This window comes from Mustela lutreola, chromosome 5, assembly GCF_030435805.1.
Source record: "Mustela lutreola isolate mMusLut2 chromosome 5, mMusLut2.pri, whole genome shotgun sequence".
NCBI lineage: Eukaryota > Metazoa > Chordata > Mammalia > Carnivora > Mustelidae > Mustela > Mustela lutreola.
The window spans coordinates 64,827,667-64,847,713 of record NC_081294.1 but is presented as its reverse complement, the minus strand read 5'-3'; the positions used below and the strand labels follow the sequence as shown (position 1 = coordinate 64,847,713).

The window sequence follows — 20,047 nt, the reverse complement described above, 5'->3', positions numbered from 1 at the left end:
AGTTCACTAAGCTATACACATAAGGGCTTGTGCATTTTAGCGTTTATCTGTAAAATATATTCTAAATTACGCCTTACTGTAGATGTAGTTCTGATGAGGGAAAGGGGAAGGAAGAAACAGGTTTGTTAAAGGATGAACCGGAGTAAGGCAGAAAGCAGGCTCCAGGTGTCAGGAGTGAGTAGAAATCTTGGAGTCTGCCACTTCCTAGCAACATTTCTTCACCTCACTAATGCCTCGGTTTTCAAATCTATAGAACAGGGATAATAATAATTTTCTCTCTCTGAGTTGTTAGACTTTAAGGAATAACGAAGTTAATTCATGTTAAGCACTTAGAACATTGCTTTACACGTGATAGAAACTCAACAAATGGAAGCTTTAAAAAATAAGACGGCCTCCAAGCATCTGGCAGAGGAGCCCATACCCGGATCGTGGGGCAGCCTCTGCCAGGCGAGGCCTGCAGGGACTACAACGGGATCGACCTGGCGGGCGCGGGGCAGGCTGGGAGTTGTAGTTGTAGTTCTCGCCCGGCTAAACCGCCCACGGACGCGGGGCCACCAGGATCAAGGATCCGCTCTGGGAGTGGGGAATGTCCGACCAGAGGAGGGGGCGGTCAGCTCTGCTCCGGGGTATCTCTAGCGATGGGCATATCCGTCCTATTGTCACTGGAGTCTCCTAACCTATCGAAAAGGGAATCGGCGCTCGCAGTTCGAAGACGAGAAAACAGGCTTAGAGAAGGGACCAAAGCTGGGAACATCTACGGACGGCAGTCTTTACTCTGTATTACTGACCCTACCCCCCCAAATCCGAAGCCGGGGAGGGGGACAAACTCTCCGGGCAGCAAAGGTTCTTTGAACGGGCATGGAGTCGCGTTATGTTCTGCATTTCACAGACAAGACAGAGCCACTCGCTCGCCCAACATCACGCGGGTAGTAAGTGAGCCGCTGGGATGCCAGGCCCTAGGTGCTTCGCCCTTGCACGCCCTTTGCCGCCGCACTCTGAGGGGCGTGGCCTAGAGGCGCCCCGCCTCCTCCACCCTCCGCTCTTGTGCACTTGGTGCGGTCCCGGTAGTTCCACACGCGCACAAGATTGGGGGTGAAGCTGCGCAGCCGCCGTAGGCCGCGCGCCCGGGTGGTGAGGTCTGCGGACGGTTCCACTGCACGGGGCCAGAGGGGGGGCCGCGGCAGGCGGCGCTCAGGCCGCAGCGGGACCCGGACCCCGGGCTGCAGCGGGAGCGACTCGCCGGCCGCCGGGTTGGGGTGGAGCCCAGCCGCGGTCCCAGGTAACGCCTGGCTGGGACCCTGCGCCATGCGCCTCAGGCTCGAGGCCAGCGAGGACGGAGCGATAGGGGGCGGTCGCGGGCTGACAGAGTAGCTCAGGGACTTCCAGCGAGGCCTCTGCCTGCGTCTGCAGTGCTGAGCTCGGTGTCCCGGGACCGGGAGCCGGAGGTGCTCCGCTCACCAGGGCGTCCGCCCGCCCGCTAGGTCCTAGTGCCCCCGTTTGGGGACAGCCCCCCACGAACTACGAGTCCCAGAGTGCCCTGCGCCCCGCACGTGACCCGACCGGCACCCACCCCACCCCCACCCCGCGCGGGTTCCGGCTCGCGCAGGGGCCCTGTTGTCAGGGAACAGGAACTAAAGTGGCGCCGCAGTCCTCCAGCTTCGTAACGTCCTTCCAAACATTTTACCAGCGCTCCTTGTGCCAGCCGCTGGGGAGCCAGAGCTTCCCGAGCCTTGCCCTGGAGCCTCTGCGGGTCCGAGGAACAGGCCACCACACCCCAGCGCCGTAGATACAGCTTTCAGAATGGCAGAATGCGGGGGCGGGGGCGGCGGTCCAGAGAGGGTGTGTGTCTTATGCAAGGTCACACAGCTTCCGTTGCCTAAGGATCTCTAGACTCGAACTTGAAGGGCTGTCGGGGGTCAGGGCGGTGGTGTGAACAGGACGGGGTAGGAAGCCTGGCCCTCAGGAGAGAAACTTACATGGAGAGAAAGTGGGGAATCCAGTTGAACTCATTTCCTTGGGTCTGCCAGGTGCCGCACTCCTGCAGGCCCCCGGTTTTCATCTCTGGATGATGTGATAGTACCTGCTCCCACCTCTGCAGACCCCGGGAGTTACAGCGGCCAGAGCTGCAGCGGGGAGGGAATCAGAAAGGGGAACCCCTTCCAACACCGTGCCCACAAAACTCACACACTCAGGTGCAGACCCAGACTCAGAAAGTTGGGCAGGTCGGTCAAAGATGCACACACAGTGGGAGAAACTGTTGACCCACTGAGGTAGGTACTGTCCCCTCCGTTTTACCCCTGGCCAAACTGAGCTGTAAAAAGGTGGTGACTTCCTCAAAATGACATAGCTAATAAGGGGCAGAGCCAGGCTCCAAACTCAGACAGGCTGACCAGAGGCTCTGTATTTAACCATCAGTGTGTGCCTGTCCTCAGTAGCCTGTAGGAGATGAATAATAGTGGTACACACTAAGTGCTCAGTAAATATCATGTGTCACTAGTGTTATTGTCTTGATTTTACAGATAAGACTAAGGTAGAGAAAAGCCAAATAACTCACCCAACTTAGAACTAAAAGTACCCCTGACCTGAGCCCCAGGCCCATGAACACCTTAATGGACGCCCTGCCCTACCCCCATATGCACAAACAGCCACTTCTTTTTAGGGGAGCCAAAGCTTGGAGCTCAGATGTGAAGGTGGTGTGTTCAGGCGTGTCCTGAGCAGAGAGGACTTGGCAGGGAGGCCATCAACCCCCAATGTGGGGTGTGTGAGGCTCTGGGCTCAGGTCCGCAATGCTCAGTGGTAGCTAGGAGGTCTTTGTCCCAGGCTGGCTCTACCAGGCTGTGCTGTGTGACCCTGGGTGATCCCTGCATCTGTAGAGGTTGAGGAGTCTTAGAAGAAAGGAGTGGGGTGCTTTCTGACCCTGAGGGAAAAATGGAGGCAACGAGCTGTCCAAGTTCTTAGGAAGGGCAGGGCCCCAGCAGGAATCCATGACCACCCCCCTTTCTGCCAAAGTGGAATCCCTCCCATCTGAAGAGGAGGCTTGTGGGTGGAAGCTGGAATGTAACATCCAGGGCTTTGCCTTGGAGGGACTGGGATTTGAATCCTCTGCTGCTCATGCACAAGTCCTTGAGCCTCCATGGTCTATTTTTGCCTTGGTGTATCTGTTCTTTTTATTATTGAGCAACCCTTGGGGACTCTCTTTTGACATTTGTATTGCATGAACCAAACTTAATGTGAGATTAGAATGTGATCCCAGGTTTGCCCCTTGATGGCTAAGTCATTCCCCTCCTCACCCATTTCTTCATCTGCAAAATCCTGGTGCCTAGCTCTTTGGTCATCGGGAGGACCAGTGAGATGATCAGGATGGGACTTCCTTAGATTGTGCAGGAAACCCTAGAACCCGAATTTCTCCACAGAACCTCACTGCACGTGCTTGCATAAGAATGAGCCGCCCCCTCCTGTGGCCTCTGGAATCCACTGAGGCACAAGGAGAGGCACTTCCTGAACCACTTTCCTCATATGTGAGATGAAAACAGAACCAGAGGCACTTCCTGAACCACTTTCCTCATATGTGAGATGAAAACAGAACCTGTCTTCAAGTGGTGGGGGTGGAGTAGGGTGGATGCGAGTGGGGCACACAGTACATGTGCAGGCCATATCACCACGTTGGGGTTCCCAAGCAGACCTGTAGGTGAACCTGAGGGGATTTCACCGGAAAGCCCAGACTTCTGGCTTCTCTGGGAATCTGGTAAAATTGAGCCTCCTGCCCACTTGCTCCAGGGTGATTCTGCATGTGCCCAGGAAGGTTTTTCAGATCAGGAGGAGAAGTGTTACTGGCCTCTGGCCCTGGGGGCACCCTGGGGGTCTGTGGGTGCTTGCTTAGGGCCTCCCAGGGGAGTAAGCCAGAAGGTCATGCGTGAGAAAGGACAGAGCAGGGTTTTCCCAGCCCTGTAGCATCAGAGGTGAGAGTCAAACTCCAAGCCCCTTCCTTAAGCATCTGCTGCCCAGTGTGAGCCAGCACCTGCTGGGGTGGGGGAGCAGCCCCATGGAGACGGTTTTTCTGCCAACCTGGTGCAGTGTGGTAACAGCTGTGCTGTGCATTAAGGAAGCCAGGGCAGCTGACTGCAGAAAACAGGTCAGGGAGGCCTCGCAGAAGCAGTCTTGGAGCTGAACCCCAAAGGCTGAGCAGGGTTCTGCTGGAGTTACAAGGTGGTGGGGAGGTTTTAATTAGAGTTGTACAGTCAGAGGTTTGGTGGCTTCAAAGTACCTGGCTTGATTGTGGCTGAAGAATTGCGTTCTGAGGGTGCAGGAGTGGTAAGGTAGTCTCTCTCCGGCAAGTCACTCTTGGGCAAGTCACTTCTTTCCTTGAGCCTCATATCCTCACCCATAAACTGAGCCCTTCTGGTGAAGGCTAGATGATAGTGCACTTAAAGATGATGAATTCCCTTAGGCCAGCTGGGGGTTATGGAGTGAGACATGAAGTGAAGTGACCGTGACAGGGCTACGTGCAAATCAGATGATATGAAGTGAAGACTGGGGTACGTCTAGCCCTGAGTTCAGAGATGGGGGAGGTTCAGTACATGCTGGAGACCCCAGAGCTTCCTATAAGAAGTGAGATGAGAACAGAGCCCTGAAGGACAGAGAGGAGAAATAGATTGGTAGCAAGGAGGAGAGAGGGCATCTGAGGGAGGCAGGAAGCACAGGCAGGAAGATAGCAGGCAGGGAAGGCCAGTAGGTGCTCCATCGTGGCTGTGGGAGAACTGGGGAGAGGTGAGCCTGAAAGGCTAGGGGAAGCTGGTTAAGGACAGCACCAGGGGCAGACAGTAGGGAGCCATTGCAGGTTCTGTCCCTACACAGGCAAGCAGGGGGTGGTCTTAACAATGTGGCATCTTCCAATGAGGGGAGGATTTTCTAGTTGCTTTTACATAATGGGGAGAAATAAAAGGTCAGAAGGGACATAGGAGAAGGGAGAGTTGATGAAAAGGAGTTGCTTAGAGAAAGGCATCCCCTCTACACCCCCATTCATTCTCATGCACACATAATTAAAAGCATGGTTAGAGTTGGGCAGGTAACATCGACAATACTGCATCATGAACTTGCTCTCCTGTGCTTAGATATCTGCAACGTGCCCCTGGGAACCATCTTCAGTCATTGCATTACTGGCTGCGCATCCACTGTGCAAGTATAGATTGTGGCTGGTCTAAACAAAACTTGAATAAGTATCTCTGTTCCCCAAACTTCTGGGTTGTTTCCACTGGATAACTTTTCTGAAGGGGGATTTCTGGATTTCTTACTTTAAGGGAACAGAAGTTTTTATGGCTTAGAAGATTTTTAAAAAATACTCTTTCACAGTAATTTTTAAAAATTTAATTTTTAAAAAAATATTTTATTTGAGAGAGAGAAGGAACAAGCAAGGGACGTGTCACTCAATCCCAGAACCCTGGGATCATGACCTGAGCCAGGAGAGAGTCTTAAACTCCATGCTGAGCACCGAGCCCAACACAGGGCTCAGTCTCACCACCCTGAGATCACTACCTGAGCTGAAACCAAGAATTGGAGGTTTAACCGACTGTGCCACCTAGGCACCCCTGTGTAGTTTTTTGTTGTTGTTTTTTAAGAGCAAATGTACATAAGCATATACAATAAAAAGTCTTATCCTCCGGATCCCATACTCTCTTCCAGTTCTCCCTGAGGACAGTTGTTTCCTGTATCTTCCAGAAGTATTCTGTGCAGATATATATCTAGTTTTCAGGAAAATGGATACATTGTAACACCCTGTTCAAGCAAATTGCTTTCCATTTTTATTTTTAAATTTGGAGTTATGAAGTACACCAAAGCAGCATAGAATATGACACCACCCCACCCTCAGTAGCTCTACACACAGGCTTTAATAAATGTTAACATTTTGCATTGGCATCTTGTTTAGTGGGTAGCCCTATGTCAGTGCAGCCCCACGCGGAGCAGTCCGGTTATTGATCATATGCACATGATTCTTTTCAGCCTATGCCCAGCTCTTGGATATTTAGAGCATTACTGATTTTTTTTCTTAAATAATCGATGTGGAGGTAATACCCCACTTTGTATAATGTTGCCCCTGTATTAAGGCAGAGGAGAATGAGCTCGGCTGTGGTTTCGGTTCAAATACCTATTCGGCCACCCTTCATAGCTGTGTGAGTTGGAGTGAGTGGGTAACGCCCCCCTTGACCCTCCTGACCCATCTGTAAAATCCTGTAGCAATCCTTCCTTCTCATCGTCGCTGGGAGGAGTGCAGTAGGAAACTGAAGACTTATTTGGGCTTAGTTTTCCAAAACTCTTAAGCAGGGAGCCCTCTATGGAAGAGACCAAGCTCTCCCAGCCACGCGCCGACTGCTACCGGAGCGCCGGACTAGAGCAGCTCCTGCTTCAAACTGTTCCCCGCCCCTTTCCCGGGCCACGCCGGGGGCGGGGCGGTTAAGTGTCTCTGTGGCGTCGGCGCACGCAGGACCAATCCCCTTGCCCCGCAGGCGTTAGCTCGTTTGTATGGGTCACCCGCTATTGGTCCGTTGGGCAACCCAGGTGTCCCAGCTTTTTAAAGCTGCCGCGTAGTATAAACAAGGAGATGCAGGGCGGCCAGGCCATGATGTCATCGCGGCGCGGTAGCTCTTGGGGCTGACGTCATCTCCGGGGAGGTTGCCGACCCAAGGCTGTTAGAGCCTTCCTAACCCAGTTGGGCTGGTTTAAGAGGCCCCTCCTGCCTCGTCGAAGGTCAGTCCCATTGCACTTCAGTATCCCAGGAAGCGCCCCGTCCCCGAAGAGAAGACCATGACACAGTAAGTCCGGGCTGCGGCTCTTCTAGGGGGACCCATTTCTCCGGCAGGGAAACTGAGCCTCAGAGGCGCGAGTGGTTCACGAGTTTGCATAGCAAGTTCGAGTTGCAGCTGGTTGGCCTTGCCCACGCCGGGGTCTCCCGTATTTAGCTCAGGCCATGTGGCCCCGCCCCCTGCTTGTGATGAGGGCGATCACTTTAAGTGCGAAGGTGGGGGCAAGGAGGAGGTTTTAAGAAAATCTGCCTTTCAAGATGGCGTCCCATTAATCACGTGCCGAGTCGCGGCGAGCGATTGGCTCTCATAGCCCCCGCGGGGCGGAGCTCTTGGCTGGGCTGCCGCGGGCAGCAGCCGGCTACTGTTTGCCGGAACCTCCCGGCGCGCCCCCGCGAGCCCCCCTCCCGCCCGGCGCGCGACCCCGCCGCTTCGAATGTTGTGAATCAAATGTGGGGTTTGTTACATTCCGCTGCCGCCGCGGACAGTTCTTAAAGGGCCAGCCGCCTGCAGCTGCGCAAACCCGGCTGCGTCCTGCGCCGCCTCCCGCTCCCGGAGGGCCTGGGCTGAGAGGCAGACCGCGCGTGGGCCTCGCGAGGCAGACGCCGGCGGACCGACAACAAAGAGAGAGCCCCGGAAGGAGCTGGACTGCCCCCGGACCGGGGGGGTGGGGAGGGGAGCACATTGTTCCGCAGGGCGGGGGCTCTTAAAGGGTCCAGCAGCCCCCCTCCCCTCTGTCCAGCTTGGCCGTCCTAGATCGGGAACAAAGGAGCCAACGTGTGGCCTGGCGGCCCAAGGTGAGTAGGGGCCAGAGCCCCAACTCCCTATTTCCGCATCCCTGGAACTCCTGTCCCTCTCCCCTGGGATTGGGGGCTGTGATCTAGCTGGCTCCGCAGGGGTTAATCACGGGCGGTCCAGAGGGGATAAGGAGAGACCTCTAGAATCAAGGAGGATCACCCCCCCAGCCCCCAAGGCCGGGTCGAGCCTCCCTTCTCTGGAGGCTGAGTGCTGCGGAGGCTGAGTGCTGCGGTTGGAGAGGAAGGAGCCGCCCCCTCCCCCTGCCGCCGCCACTTCCTTTGTTGTTGCTTTTGTCTCACGCCGAGCACATGGTCCGGGAACCTCGGCTCTTAAAGTCACAGCGCTCTGGCCCCAACGCCGCAGTCCGGCCTCCCGCCCCCCATGTCCTTGCGAGCGCAGCACAAATGAGTGAGGGGGGACGTTGGGGGTCTCCTCGCCGGGCGGGTGTCTGTACCTTGGCCCCCCATCCCCGGGGAGGGGTGGATGAGGAAGCTCCCCGGAGCCCCTGCGCCTGGCCCGCGTTGAGGAGGGGCAGGTCCTTCAGGAACACTGGTTTCCTCCCCCGCTAATGTGACCACCTGGTTTCTTGCGTCTTGTTTCTTTTGGCTTTATTTAGGCGTTTTAGGAAGGAGAGATTTCCACCCCCATTTCACAGCTGTGACAACTGAGGCTTACAGAAGCAGAGAGATTTCCTTGACCAAGGTCACCTAGGGAACTTGGGCTATCCAAGGACTCCTAGCTCTGAGGCTGATGGTCCTACTCTCAGCTACCTCCAGGCAGCACACGTTCGGAGAGCTCTGCTTGCCTACCAGGCAGTAGTGGCTTAGCCTGCCCCTGGTGGGGAAGGGGGCTTCTCATCCTGCTTAAATCTACTCCGGCTCTCAGGCAGACATCCCCAGGGCAAATGAATTGGCAGGGGTTTCCTAGACTTGGACTGGAATAGCTGCATGGGGCACTGGAAGTAGGGAATTGGCTGCCTCCTGGGGAAAGAGGTGGCTGCAAAGTGTGGTGCCTGCTTCAGGCAAGATTGGGTTTAGGGATGGGACCCTGCAGACCCATTTATCCACACCTCATTGAAAGTGCAGCACCAAGGACTATGAAAAGACAGAAATTGGGGGTGGTCACCTGGCCACCCTTGCAGTTTGACCTTGAGCAAGTTGCTTCCTCCAACTCTGGGTCTCAACTTGCTTCATTCACCACAATAGTTAGTCGTGAGTGCCTAAAACAGAAAACTCTTGATCCCCTTTAGGTACTGAAATTAGTTGGAATTAGGTGGGTTTGGGGGCTACTGATGCTAATGAGAGTGTCAGGGGTTGGGGGGATCTGGGCCTTGGTGGCCAGCAAGGCAGAACTAGTTCTGTCTCTCTCTGGCTTTGTGGGCTAGAACAAGTTACTTCCTTTCTCTGGGTCTCAGTTTCCTCAACTGTGAAGTGGGTGTGTCCCTTCCGCACAACCTCTGTTCTTAGTAGGACTTCCAAGAACCAGGGGTCCTTCCCTTGCCAGCTGGGATTTCCCCTAGGGAGGCATATTTCCCAGTATCTCTTGCAGAGCTTGAAGTGGCACCTGATTTCTTTTTGTGAGGGTGAGAGTGGAGGTTAACCTCTCTTAATTTCTAATAGTGATCACTCACACATGCGCTTTAGAAATCACCTTTCCTTTGCGCAGTCCTTGCCAGTCCACTTGCAGGTGGTTATCTGGCTGTTCCATCTTACAGGTGAAGAAGCTGAGGCTGAGAGGGGAAGTGATGTGCCCAATCCTCAGCCAGGACTGTGGCCAGAGTTGGGGTATCGTGTAGAAGAATGCAAGGGTTGACACTTAAAACTTTGGCACAATCATCTACAGCGGGAGGCCCTTTGGTCTGCTGGTTTGGTTTCTCAGCTCCTTGCCACTTCCCTTTCCTGAGGAATGGGTGTTTTTGAAGGGGCTGACCAGAGCAGATTCCCATGTGCCTGAGCGCTTATGCCATCCACATCCCACAGACTTCAGCAAGGCAACCTGGAGCCGTTAAAGATGCTGCCTGGGCCATATCCCAGTGTACTCCAGCTCTGGCTGATAGACTCTGGACCTCACCTCACTGAGCCTTAGTGTCCTTACATCTGAGGGTTGCTATGAGGACTCAGGATGGCATGTGAGAAGTGTCATAGTCATTACTGTTACTATTCTTTATCAGCAGGACTGTCGGCTCCCAGGATCTCCGAGGTCAGTTAGAGCAGAGGTGCCCAAACCTGGCTGTGCCATAGAAACTGCTGGGGAATTTGGTAAAATATCTCAATGTCTTTGTTTCCCAACCCTCCAAAGATTCTGATCCAGAAGGTCTGGAGTGGCCTAGGAGTCTCTCATTTCAGATATTTAGCAGTATACTAGGAGTCTCTCTTGGCCTTTTTGCTAGGCTGGATTGTCAGCAAGAATCAGGAAGACTGTGGGTGTACACATGTGTGAAGGATGTACACTCGGCTCACCCCAGGGGTTACAGACCTAGTCACCTACGGTGGGCAGGTAGAGAATGGGCTTTCGGTGGTCTGGAGAGAAAGCTCCCGCTCCAGTGAGAGGAACCAAGCAGAAATGAAGGCCTAGTGGGACCAGATTTTCTGCTTTTTTTTCTCTCAGGAAGGAACAGATTTTTATGTAATCTCCCAATTTTTAATCATAGGCACCAATTTCCCTCCTGCCAAACTGTGTGATGGGCTCTCGAGTGTATTTACCATATCATTGCTGGACACAGGCCGGTCACTGGGCTCTGCCCTCCCTTCTGCCAAGTGCCAGAACCCAGGTTAAGCAGGAGAAATGTGAATTCCAGCTCTTACACGCCTGGCTGTGGCCATGGCCAGGTGCTATCCTAGCAAGTGAAGAGCTTCCCCTGGACGCTGGCTATGAGAGTTAGGGCCCCAGTTTGTAAAGCCGAGCACAGAGGAGGTGTTCTTGCCACTGCTGGCAGGAGGGAATGAGGTATTGAGGGTATGATGCACTGGCTCCCCAGCTGTGTCAGCAGGGAGGGAACACTGAAAGCTGGGTGTCGGAGATGTATAGGATTTCTGTCAGATGGAGAAGGGGCGGTTGGAGGAGGCCTCCCCGTGGCAGGAACAGCAAAGGGCTGGTCCTATTTGATGCACCCTTCAGCTTTGCACGGCCTGACAGGTTCCAGAGTTTTCTCCGCCAGGGCCTCATCCCAACCTCTGGAGTTAATAAATGGTCCCCCCAGCTTATCCCACCTGGACCCCCCAACTCCTACCCAAGGGAGGACACCTGCCCCACCCCATTCCCACTCAACTTCCTCCTTTAGGTTCTCACTTCCCCTTTTTTCTCAGCAAGCCCCACCGCCACTTGGGGGCTGTGTTAGGCCCCCAGAGCAAGGGCCTGGCTGTATATGCCAGACGCACCCACCCACCAGTGGCCACTTGATCACCTCCTGCAGAGCACTTGGGCTGGACCCCTTCTTGCTAGCATCAGGGTGCCGTGAGAGGCTTGTGGCCAGCTCACCTCCCAGCTTTGACACTTGGCCAAGTCTCTTTCAATCTCATTGACCCTCAGTTTTCTAGTCTGTGAACTGGACCTTGAAGAGTAGATGAAGTCACATGTGGGTAGGCACTGTGGCAACTGGTTATGAAAAGAGAGAAAGCTGATTTGAATTGAGAACCCCTGAGGGCAAGAACTGGGTCAGAACCTCTTACCTGGCAATAGTGGAAAGAGAAGGCCTGATTGGAGTCCCCCTAGAGCCAACACAATGGAATGGAGGAAGCTGGAGTGCCCGCCCAAGGACCCCCTGCTTCCTGGAGGTTGAAGTTATGGACCACCACACCAGAACAGGGAGCCCTGGGGACTCCAGCTTGAGGGAACCTTAGTGGAGCCACCTGGCCTGGAAGCATGCTGGCCAGCCCTCTTAACTCACCTCTTAACTCACCATAACCCTGAAAGGGAACTTGATTCCATTTCATAGAGTAGGAAACTGAAACCTGGGCTCCCTGTCCCTGATCTGTCATCCTGGATCCCCAGTGCCCATGAAGGCGCCCAGACCCAGAGTGCACACTGCGAAATGGAGTACAGTGGCGTGGTGGACATAGTAGCCCTTAGAATCAGACTGCTGAGGTTTGATTCTGTCTCCACAATCCCTAATGGGGCAAGTGACTGGACTTCTGTGTGCCTGAGGTTGTTTATCTGTTTGCTTCCTAGGGTTGTGAGCCCTGGCCCAGCCCCTCCACCCCTCTGCCACCCCTGATGCGACCATGGGCTCTGGCAGTGACTAGGTGGCCACCCTCTGCCCCTGTGGGTCAGCGGCGATTCTCTGTAGGACCCGGCACTACCCCGGGCCAGCTCCGGGGAAGGTAGGAAGGAACCTCCTAGTCCTACAGAGCTTAGAACCCCTGGTACCAGCGCTGTCAGCTTGGGTTGGGGCATAGGGGCCAGGGGTGGCAGGGCACAGGGCCCTGAGCGGTCTTCCTTCCCTAGTGGGTAGTGACCTTGGCTTCTCTCCATGCTCTCTGAATGAGTGGCTCCCCTCAGTCCTACTGGGGCCTCCTCTCTGTGGTGCAGCCCCAGCCGCGAGGGCCCCCTGGCCAGCCTGCCTGCCCAGGATGAGCGCTTACCCTCCCAGCAGCCACCACCCCGACCACCACACCTCCCTGTAGAGGAGCACCGAGCCTCGGCTCCTGCCGGCAGGAGCCCCCGAATGCTGCACCCAGCCTCCCAACAGAGCCCGTTCATGGTTGATCTCCACGAGCAGGTAGGCAGAATACCCATCACCTCCGTTTCCCCACCCTGCTAGCCCCTCCCCACCAGCCTCTGGCAAGCCTGTCTGAGGACCAGAGGTAGCAGAACCCTGATTTCCCCTTGCTTTACTCATTGCATGTTCAGTGAAGCGTTATTAGCCCTGTTTTACAGGTTGGTAAATTAAGGCCCAGAGAAGGGAAGGGCCTTCCTTAGGAATACACAGTGGGTGAGTGGTAGAGTTGGAAGCCCCTCCCAGGTTCCCAGAGGGTTCTCTCTACCCTCTAGGGCTTGGGACAAGGAGTACCGGCAGGTGGGTACCTAGGTAGGCCCCAGCTAGAGAAGGGAAGGGAGGTGGCCCAGTAGGGCTTTCTCATTTGAGGGCAGCAACATGGCTATTTCTTCCTTACACTTCCCGGGTTTCTCTCTGCCCACAGGTGCACCAGGGACCTGTCCCTCTGTCCTACACAGTCACGACAGTGACGACCCAAGGCTTTCCCTTGCCTACAAGCCAACACATCCCTGGCTGCAGTGCCCAGCAGCTCCCAGCATGCTCCGTGATGTTCAGCGGGCAGCACTACCCCCTCTGCTGCCTCCCACCCCCGGTGAGTGAGTGCTTCCACCTCCTGCTCCATCCCCACTTCAGAGCCTCAGACAAGGCCAGCAGCAAAAGCAAACTGAGCTTATGACACCCATCCACACTATCAGAGCGCCTGCCTAGCTCTAGGCTTCCACCCTGCCCAGAAAGGCACGTGTACATTCGCAGATAGTGAGGGAGCACCTCAGGGTTCAGGGACCTTCCCAACCCAGTGCCTACCTTGTGGTTTGGAATTGTAACTGTGGGCCTTAAGAGTGTAGTGTCCTGCCTGGGTGGCCTCTGGCAGGGGTAGGAGGGGCCAGAAGGCTTCAGTGAGGTTACCTCTCAATGGGTGGAATGGCCCCTGGCCCTTGGCCCAGGCATAGGCGCAACCCAGAGCCTAGAACATTCTGCAGCCCCCTACCCCCTCCCTCTCTTGGCAGCTGATCCAGGCGTGTACCATGCAGCAGCTCCCCGTGCCCTATCAGGCCTACCCTCACCTCATCTCCAGTGACCACTACATCCTGCATCCCCCACCGCCAGCCCCACACCCCCAGGCTGCCCACATGGCACCTCTTGGGCAGTTTGTATCGCTGCAGGCCCAGCACCCGCGGATGGTGAGTCTGGACAATGGGTTTGATGCTCTAGGGGATGGCATGGGGGCCACGGCTTCCCTTGTTAGTGAGTCTGGCTGCCCACCGCCCCTACTACCCCCCCTTCTTCTTCCAGCCTCTGCAGCGGCTTGACAACGATGTGGACCTGCGGGGGGACCAGCACCCCTTGGGGAGCTTCACCTACTCCACCTCTGCCCCAGGCCCAGCCCTGTCCCCATCTGTGCCCCTGCACTACCTGCCCCACGATCCACTGCACCAGGATCTGTCCTTCGGTGTGGTAAGTACCGTCCCCAGCCAGACTCTAGAGTGATCAGGAGACAGGTCCACTGGGCTGATCTGCACCTGGCACCCCTCTCGTAGCCATATTCCCACGTGATGCCACGGAGACTGAGCACTCAGAGATACCGCCTGCAACAGCCGCTGCCCCCACCACCCCCACCGCCACCCCCGCCACCGTATTACCCCAGCTTCCTGCCCTACTTCCTGTAAGTACCAGTACATCTGCCCCAGAGCCATGGTGCTGTGGTCTCCTGGGGCCTCCAGTTGTTGGACCCAAACAAAGCCCCATGGGGTGCCTGGGGCCTCTGAAGCCATCTGGCATCTCCACCAAACCATATACATTCTCAACACTCACCAACTGGGTTCCTGGCCCTCCTACAATGTCCTGGGACAAACACTGGAGTCCCTGGTGTGAACGGTGCAGAGCTCTGGGCTTTGTTTCACAGAGGGAGTCGGGAGCAGCTCTGCACCCCCTACACCTACTGACCTTGACCCTGGGCCCCCCACACCTGTCTCCCCCTCCCCTAGCTCGATGCTGCCAATGTCACCAACAGCAATGGGGCCCACCATCAGCCTGGATCTCGATGTGGATGACGTGGAGATGGAGAACTATGAGGTCCCGTGGAACACTGTCCTGGGAGGTGGGAGCCTGGGGGACCTTCAGCCCTGAGTATTAATGACCTTCCCTTCCCGCCTGGATACAGGCCCTCTTGAACCTTGCAGAGCGGCTAGGAGATGCCAAGCCCCGAGGCCTCACCAAAGCGGACATCGAGCAGCTCCCATCGTACCGCTTTAACCCAGACAGCCATCAGTCAGAGCAGACACTGTGAGTGCTGTGCCCCTATCTCCTGTCCCTCTGTGAGCACAGGGAGACTACAAGGGGACCCCTTTCTCCAGGGGGTTTTGTACTATGTGATGAGCCTCCCCCTGCCATCAGTGACTCTCTGTGCCCCCTCCCAGGTGTGTTGTCTGCTTCAGTGACTTCGAGGCACGGCAGCTGCTGCGAGTCCTCCCCTGCAACCATGAGTTCCACACCAAGTGTGTTGACAAGTGGTTAAAGGTAATGCAACCCAGGCCAGATGCCAGATGTTCGTTATGTGGTAAGGGGGGGGGTGGATGTTGGAGGGTTTCCCTTGTCATCATCTAGAAGTTCAGGCTCTTTTCAGGGATCAGATCCCAGAGGTAGAATAGACCCAGCTGGGGTGGGGGACAGGCAAGAGTGGAGCCTGATGTGTGGCTGCTCCCCCAGGCTAACCGGACGTGTCCCATTTGCCGGGCCGATGCCTCCGAGGTGCCCAGGGAGGCTGAGTGAGGCTCACAGCTGCCCAGGATAACCCTGCCCGAAGCTCTGGAAGCTTGGGTTGGGGGACCTGGGGAGGACGGGGAGGGAGTGGCCCAGGCCTGCCCCGTCACTCCCGCCTGCATCTCCAGAGCTGGTGCCAGGTCAGCCCCAAGAGAAGTCCCTGCAATAAGCCCCTGCATTTGCCAAGCTCCAAAGACTCCTGTCCCAATCTGCCTGCCAGTCTGCCCACCACGGAGCTGCCTGAGTTTCCTTCACTCAGTCTCCCTCCTGTTTGCCCTCAAGTCTGTCTCCTTTTCCTGCCAGCCCTGGGAGCCAGGAGTCCATCCCCTCACCCTCGACCCCAAGTGCATCTGGGGGAGATCCTCAGCCCCAGAATGGGCAAAGGGGGCTCCATCCTGGGTTGCCTGGTCTCTTGCACTGAAATGGTATGCTGCTTGCGGACAGAGGGTAGCATGAGGCCATTTCCCAGGCCTGGGTCCTCCTGCCTTCACCCCAGACTCAGGCAGCCAGCCCTACCCAGGCTGCTGTGAGGGTTGGCTCCCTCAAGGACCCTCACCCCAGTCACAACATTCCAGCCCACCCCCAGGCTGGAGGGTATCAGGGCCAGCCTCCTGAGCAGATGGGAGACAGGCCCTGAGCTGGGGTGGCCTGTGAACTGAGAGGGCCTGGGCCATGCAGGGGAGACGTGACCTCCTGTGTTCCTGGCGGCCACCCCTTCCTGGCAGTGACGGCAGCCAGACACACGCCCAATCTCCCCTTTCTGTTGTTTTGCATGAATGTGAGGAGCAGCAGTTTTTGTTTATTCATTTGGCCCAAAATCGCGTGTAGGATTTGGGGGTGTGGATTTTTAAATAATTTGTTTCCTTTTGGTTTAATGGGGGATATAGGGACCAACCAGGACCAAGCGCCCAGGGGCCGGGAATGGTCTGGTGGTGCCACCTGGTCTGCATGCATGTGTGCGGCTGGGGCTGGGCTGGGCAGCTGGCAGTCAGGGCTGGGGTTGGGGGGTGGTCTGTGCTCAGCTGATAACTGCCATGCACTGTACTGCACACGTCCCCAGAGCCTACCGGGACCGTACGCTTTTCAGGGCATTTCTCCCTCCAGCCAGGGCCTATCTCCCACCTGACGGGGCAAGTCTCCTCCAAGGAAGTCCCAGGAGGACAGGGACCAGGGAGGGCGTGGACCCCACCTCCAGGGGCCCCCTCCCAGCCTGAGCCCTGCCCTCCAAGGTCTGGAGGAGGTCCCCGGTAGGGTCTGGCTGAGCTCCCATCTTCTCTTTCCCTAGTCCCATTCCTTTCCTGTCCTACCCCCAGCTGGGGTTGCTGCCCCGAACGAACCGCGTGTGGGGCCGGCACATCCTAGCAGGCAGCCCCTGGCGCCTGCTGCCTCAGGGATGCTCCAACCACCCTCGTTCTCCCTGCAGCGGCCCTGGCTCCCTGCCTCCCCTCAGCCTGCCATGGGGCCCCATCAGCCTGGCCCCACCCCCATGGAGAACCCAAAGTCTTACTGTATATAACTCCAGGTGATGTTTCTATATTTATAGCAGTGTTGAAACCCCATGTGTTTTACAGAGAACCACCCTCTCCAAACCCCCCCTCCCTTTCCCACCCCGACAAAAGGTTTTCCAGATCCTCAAGGTTCCTGGGGCGGGCGGAAACAGGCTCACGGGTTGTGTGTTGGCTGCAGCAGTCATTCCGATGAGCAGCTTTGGGGGGGAATACAACATTTAAAAAAAAAAATCATTAAAAAAAAAGATTTATAAAACAATTATTTAGGATGTTTGTGATTTGCCGACCTTGCTATAGATGCCATGTTACCAATGATTTCCTGTGGTGGGGGCTTGTCATTGTTTACTCTTTTATTTACCAACTTCTGGCCTAGGCATGACAGTGGGCATCATCCCCCAGCCCTGGCTGGGCCCAGCACCTGTGTTCTGTGTTAGAAAGGTGTTTTATGTATATGTGTGTGTGTGTATACACACACACACACACACACACACACACATATATATATATATAAAATTACATATATATATATAAAAATACATGTAATTTGGGGGGCCCTGTTCCTTGCACATTTTACAGTTACCTCATTTTTCCCATGTATGTATTTGAGAAAATGCTAATATATAGAGAAAAAAAATGGTTCTTAAAGCTTAAATGTGTGGTTTTTTCCATTCCATTGGATTCACATTGGTTTGTAGCATTTAACATAACTAGTATGTTGTATTATATATATGTGTATACTGATTGAAATTTTTAACAGATTTGTACTTTTTTTAAAATGAAAGTTGCTAGTTCTGCTTGACCAAGTAGTGCAATCATTATTTTTTTTAATATTGTTGCTGATTTCAGAGGGATATTCACTAATAAATGTATGATGTATATCAAGTATTGCCCAAGCTGCCTTTGGCTACCTGTGTTCTTTCTGTGGGAAGTAGGGGTAATGTCAGTCTGAGAGTGGGTAGGGGATAGGGATGAGGTGGGCAGAAAAGACTGTTCTCTGCTGTGGCACCTTGGGGGTACCTCCTGATCAAGAGGGTCTGCCAAGCCAGGTTAGTGATGACATTCTGGGCCATCTGCTTCACACTCAAATTAGGCAGGATTCTGTTGGCAAGTGGCAGGATTCCATGAAACTGGTTTTAGGCAACTGTCACTTGTTGGTCTCTCATTTCAATTCTGGAGGTAGGTTCTGCCTCAGGCGTGACTGGATTGGGCTCGGGCATGTTATAAACCAAGGTCTCCTGGTTCTTGGCAGCTCTAGTTCAGTTTCTTCTAGTTTAGCATCATTCATGGGAAAACCATTTTTTCCCCGAAATTCTAATGATATTTCTGGGATGGAGTCTTGTTAGACCTGGTTTGGATTGTGGGTGCATCCCTGAGCCATTCATTGCCATATCAGGGAGCTACACCAGCATGATCAGCCTAACTTGCATTACACACCCTCCCACACCCAGGAGACTACCTGGACTTGAGTCCCTCATCTCCAGGCTCAGTGGGAACTAGGGGCCTGAGAACCTCCCAGGGAACCAGGTTGGTGACGCGATTATATAACCCTTAACCCATGATGGTGTATGGTGCTGCAAGAGTATCAGCTGATTGTTAGCATGTCAAAGCAACATGGTCTGGAGCAGGAGCAGTGGGCTGGGGTCAGGAAACCCAGGACCTGGTGTCTGTGTGATGCCACTATCTAGCCTTGGTCAGGTCACTTCTCTTTCAGCCTCTGGATCAACTGCAAAATAAGGGACAATTAGTCGAGTGGTTCCCTGTGTCTCAGAGAAAGGGTTATGAGAGCATAACGGGGGTTAAGAAGGGTTCTGTTAAACAAGTTTGGGAAATTCCACACTAAAGGTAATAGGAGCCGACTGGGTCTTGGCCAAGGTCACATAGCAGGAAGTGCCTGGTTCACTTTGTTCATATATTTTTTTTCTAACTCCAGGGCCCATTCTCTTAACTGCTCCACTATTTTCCTCTCCTTTGAACTACAGCTAGTTTTCCTCGTCAGCAAGGGGTAGCGAATGCCAAAGGTTTAAAAAGAAATTATGGGGGACGCCTGGGTGGCTCAGTTGGTTAAGCAGCTGCCTTCGGCTCAGGTCATGATCCCAGCGTGCTGGGATCGAGTCCCACATCAGGCTCCTTGCTCGGCGGGGAGCCTGCTTCTCCCTCTGCCTCTGCCTGTTATTCTGTCTGCCTGTGCTCGCTCTCTCCCCCTCTCTCTCTCTGATAAATAAAATCTTTAAAAATAAAAAATAAAAAGAAATTATGGGAGGAAAATTTTAAAAAACCCTCATCATTAACATATTTCCCCTGCAAATGAAGACATTAACATCATTCTGTTTTGTCAGAGGAACACCCAAGATTAGGAGTATAAAATGCATTTCACTGGGCTGCCTGGGTGGCTCAGTGGGTTAAGCTGCTGCCTTTGGCTCAGGTCATGATCTCAGGGTCCTGGGATCGAGCCCCGCATCGGGCTCTCTGCTGAGAAGGGAGCCTGCTTCCCTCTCTCTCTCTCTCTGCCTGCCTCTCTATCTACTTGTGATCTCTCTCGGTCAAATAAATATATAAATGATTTTTAAAAAATCATTTTAAAAAATGCATGAAAAATACATTTTAAAAAAATTTTTTTAATGTATTTTTTTAAAAAATGCATTTCATTGCAGCAAGTTTTGAAGACCCCTGAGCCAGACAGAATGACATTTGGCATAGAATTCTCAGGTATATTCGTCTCCCCATGGGACAGGTATCCTTGCCTTCCCAACAAAAAAAAAAAAAAAAAAAAAGGTAATAGGAGCCTATGCTGCAGGGCTTCTCTGAGCCATGGTTATGCTGATGAGTGTTACAAGCCTCTAGAAATGGATACTGTGAGCAGCAATTGCTATATTGGGCTTGTCTGGCTAAATGTAGTGCTCCAATTGCATTCTCTGGGGGCACACTGGGAAGTGCTGGACTAGACCAGTGATAGTGATGGAGTTCCAGGGCCCTAGTCTGAAGTCTAGGGAAGTCTCTAAGCTTTTTCCAGTATTTACAAAAAAAAAAAAAAAATTACAGGAAAGTTGATCTTATCAGTTGATTTAAAAAAAAAAAAAAACTTGGCAAAATTGAACATTTATTCATGATAATAACTCAGCAAGCTAGAAATAAGAAGATAACTTCCTCAACTTGGTAAGTAACATCTACAAAAAACTCAACAGCTAACAATATAATGGTGTGAAAGACTAGGTGCCTCACCCTTGAGATCAGGACAAGGCAAGAATATCCACTCTTACCACTCCTTTTCAATATCATATTGGAAGTCCTAGCGAGCACAATAAGATAAGGCAAAAAAAAAAGGAAATAAAATTAAACATAAGATACTGAAAAGAAAATTGTCCCTATTTATAAATTTGATGACCTATAAATTATCAAAATCCCATGAAGATTTTGAAAATCCCAAGGAATCTAAAAAAATGGAACTAAATGAGTTCATCAGGTCATAGGTCACA

At 53.7% G+C, this 20,047-nt stretch overlaps 1 protein-coding gene across 12 annotated transcripts; it reads left to right on the top strand.

Annotated features, from left to right (window-relative positions):
- The first annotated feature begins 1,141 nt into the window (after window positions 1-1,141).
- RNF44 (ring finger protein 44) lies at window positions 1,142-17,467 on the top strand. 12 transcript variants are annotated; one of them, XM_059174371.1, is made up of 12 exons: window positions 1,142-1,279; window positions 9,763-9,850; window positions 11,760-11,911; window positions 12,090-12,309; window positions 12,731-12,898; window positions 13,314-13,487; window positions 13,600-13,761; window positions 13,845-13,969; window positions 14,292-14,379; window positions 14,468-14,589; window positions 14,724-14,823; window positions 15,013-17,467. In XM_059174371.1, exons 3-12 carry the CDS (start codon window positions 11,805-11,807, stop codon window positions 15,073-15,075), a joined length of 1,329 nt encoding a protein of 442 aa, XP_059030354.1. In that variant the 5' UTR covers window positions 1,142-1,279; window positions 9,763-9,850; window positions 11,760-11,804; the 3' UTR covers window positions 15,076-17,467. The 12 variants fall into 12 exon arrangements, with proteins under 12 accessions (XP_059030354.1, XP_059030357.1, XP_059030353.1 ...); XM_059174374.1 differs by having other exon boundaries at window positions 1,144-1,279; window positions 9,766-9,850; XM_059174375.1 differs by lacking the exon at window positions 1,142-1,279 and adding an exon at window positions 6,249-6,806 and having other exon boundaries at window positions 9,766-9,850.
- Window positions 17,468-20,047: the final 2,580 nt, after the last annotated feature.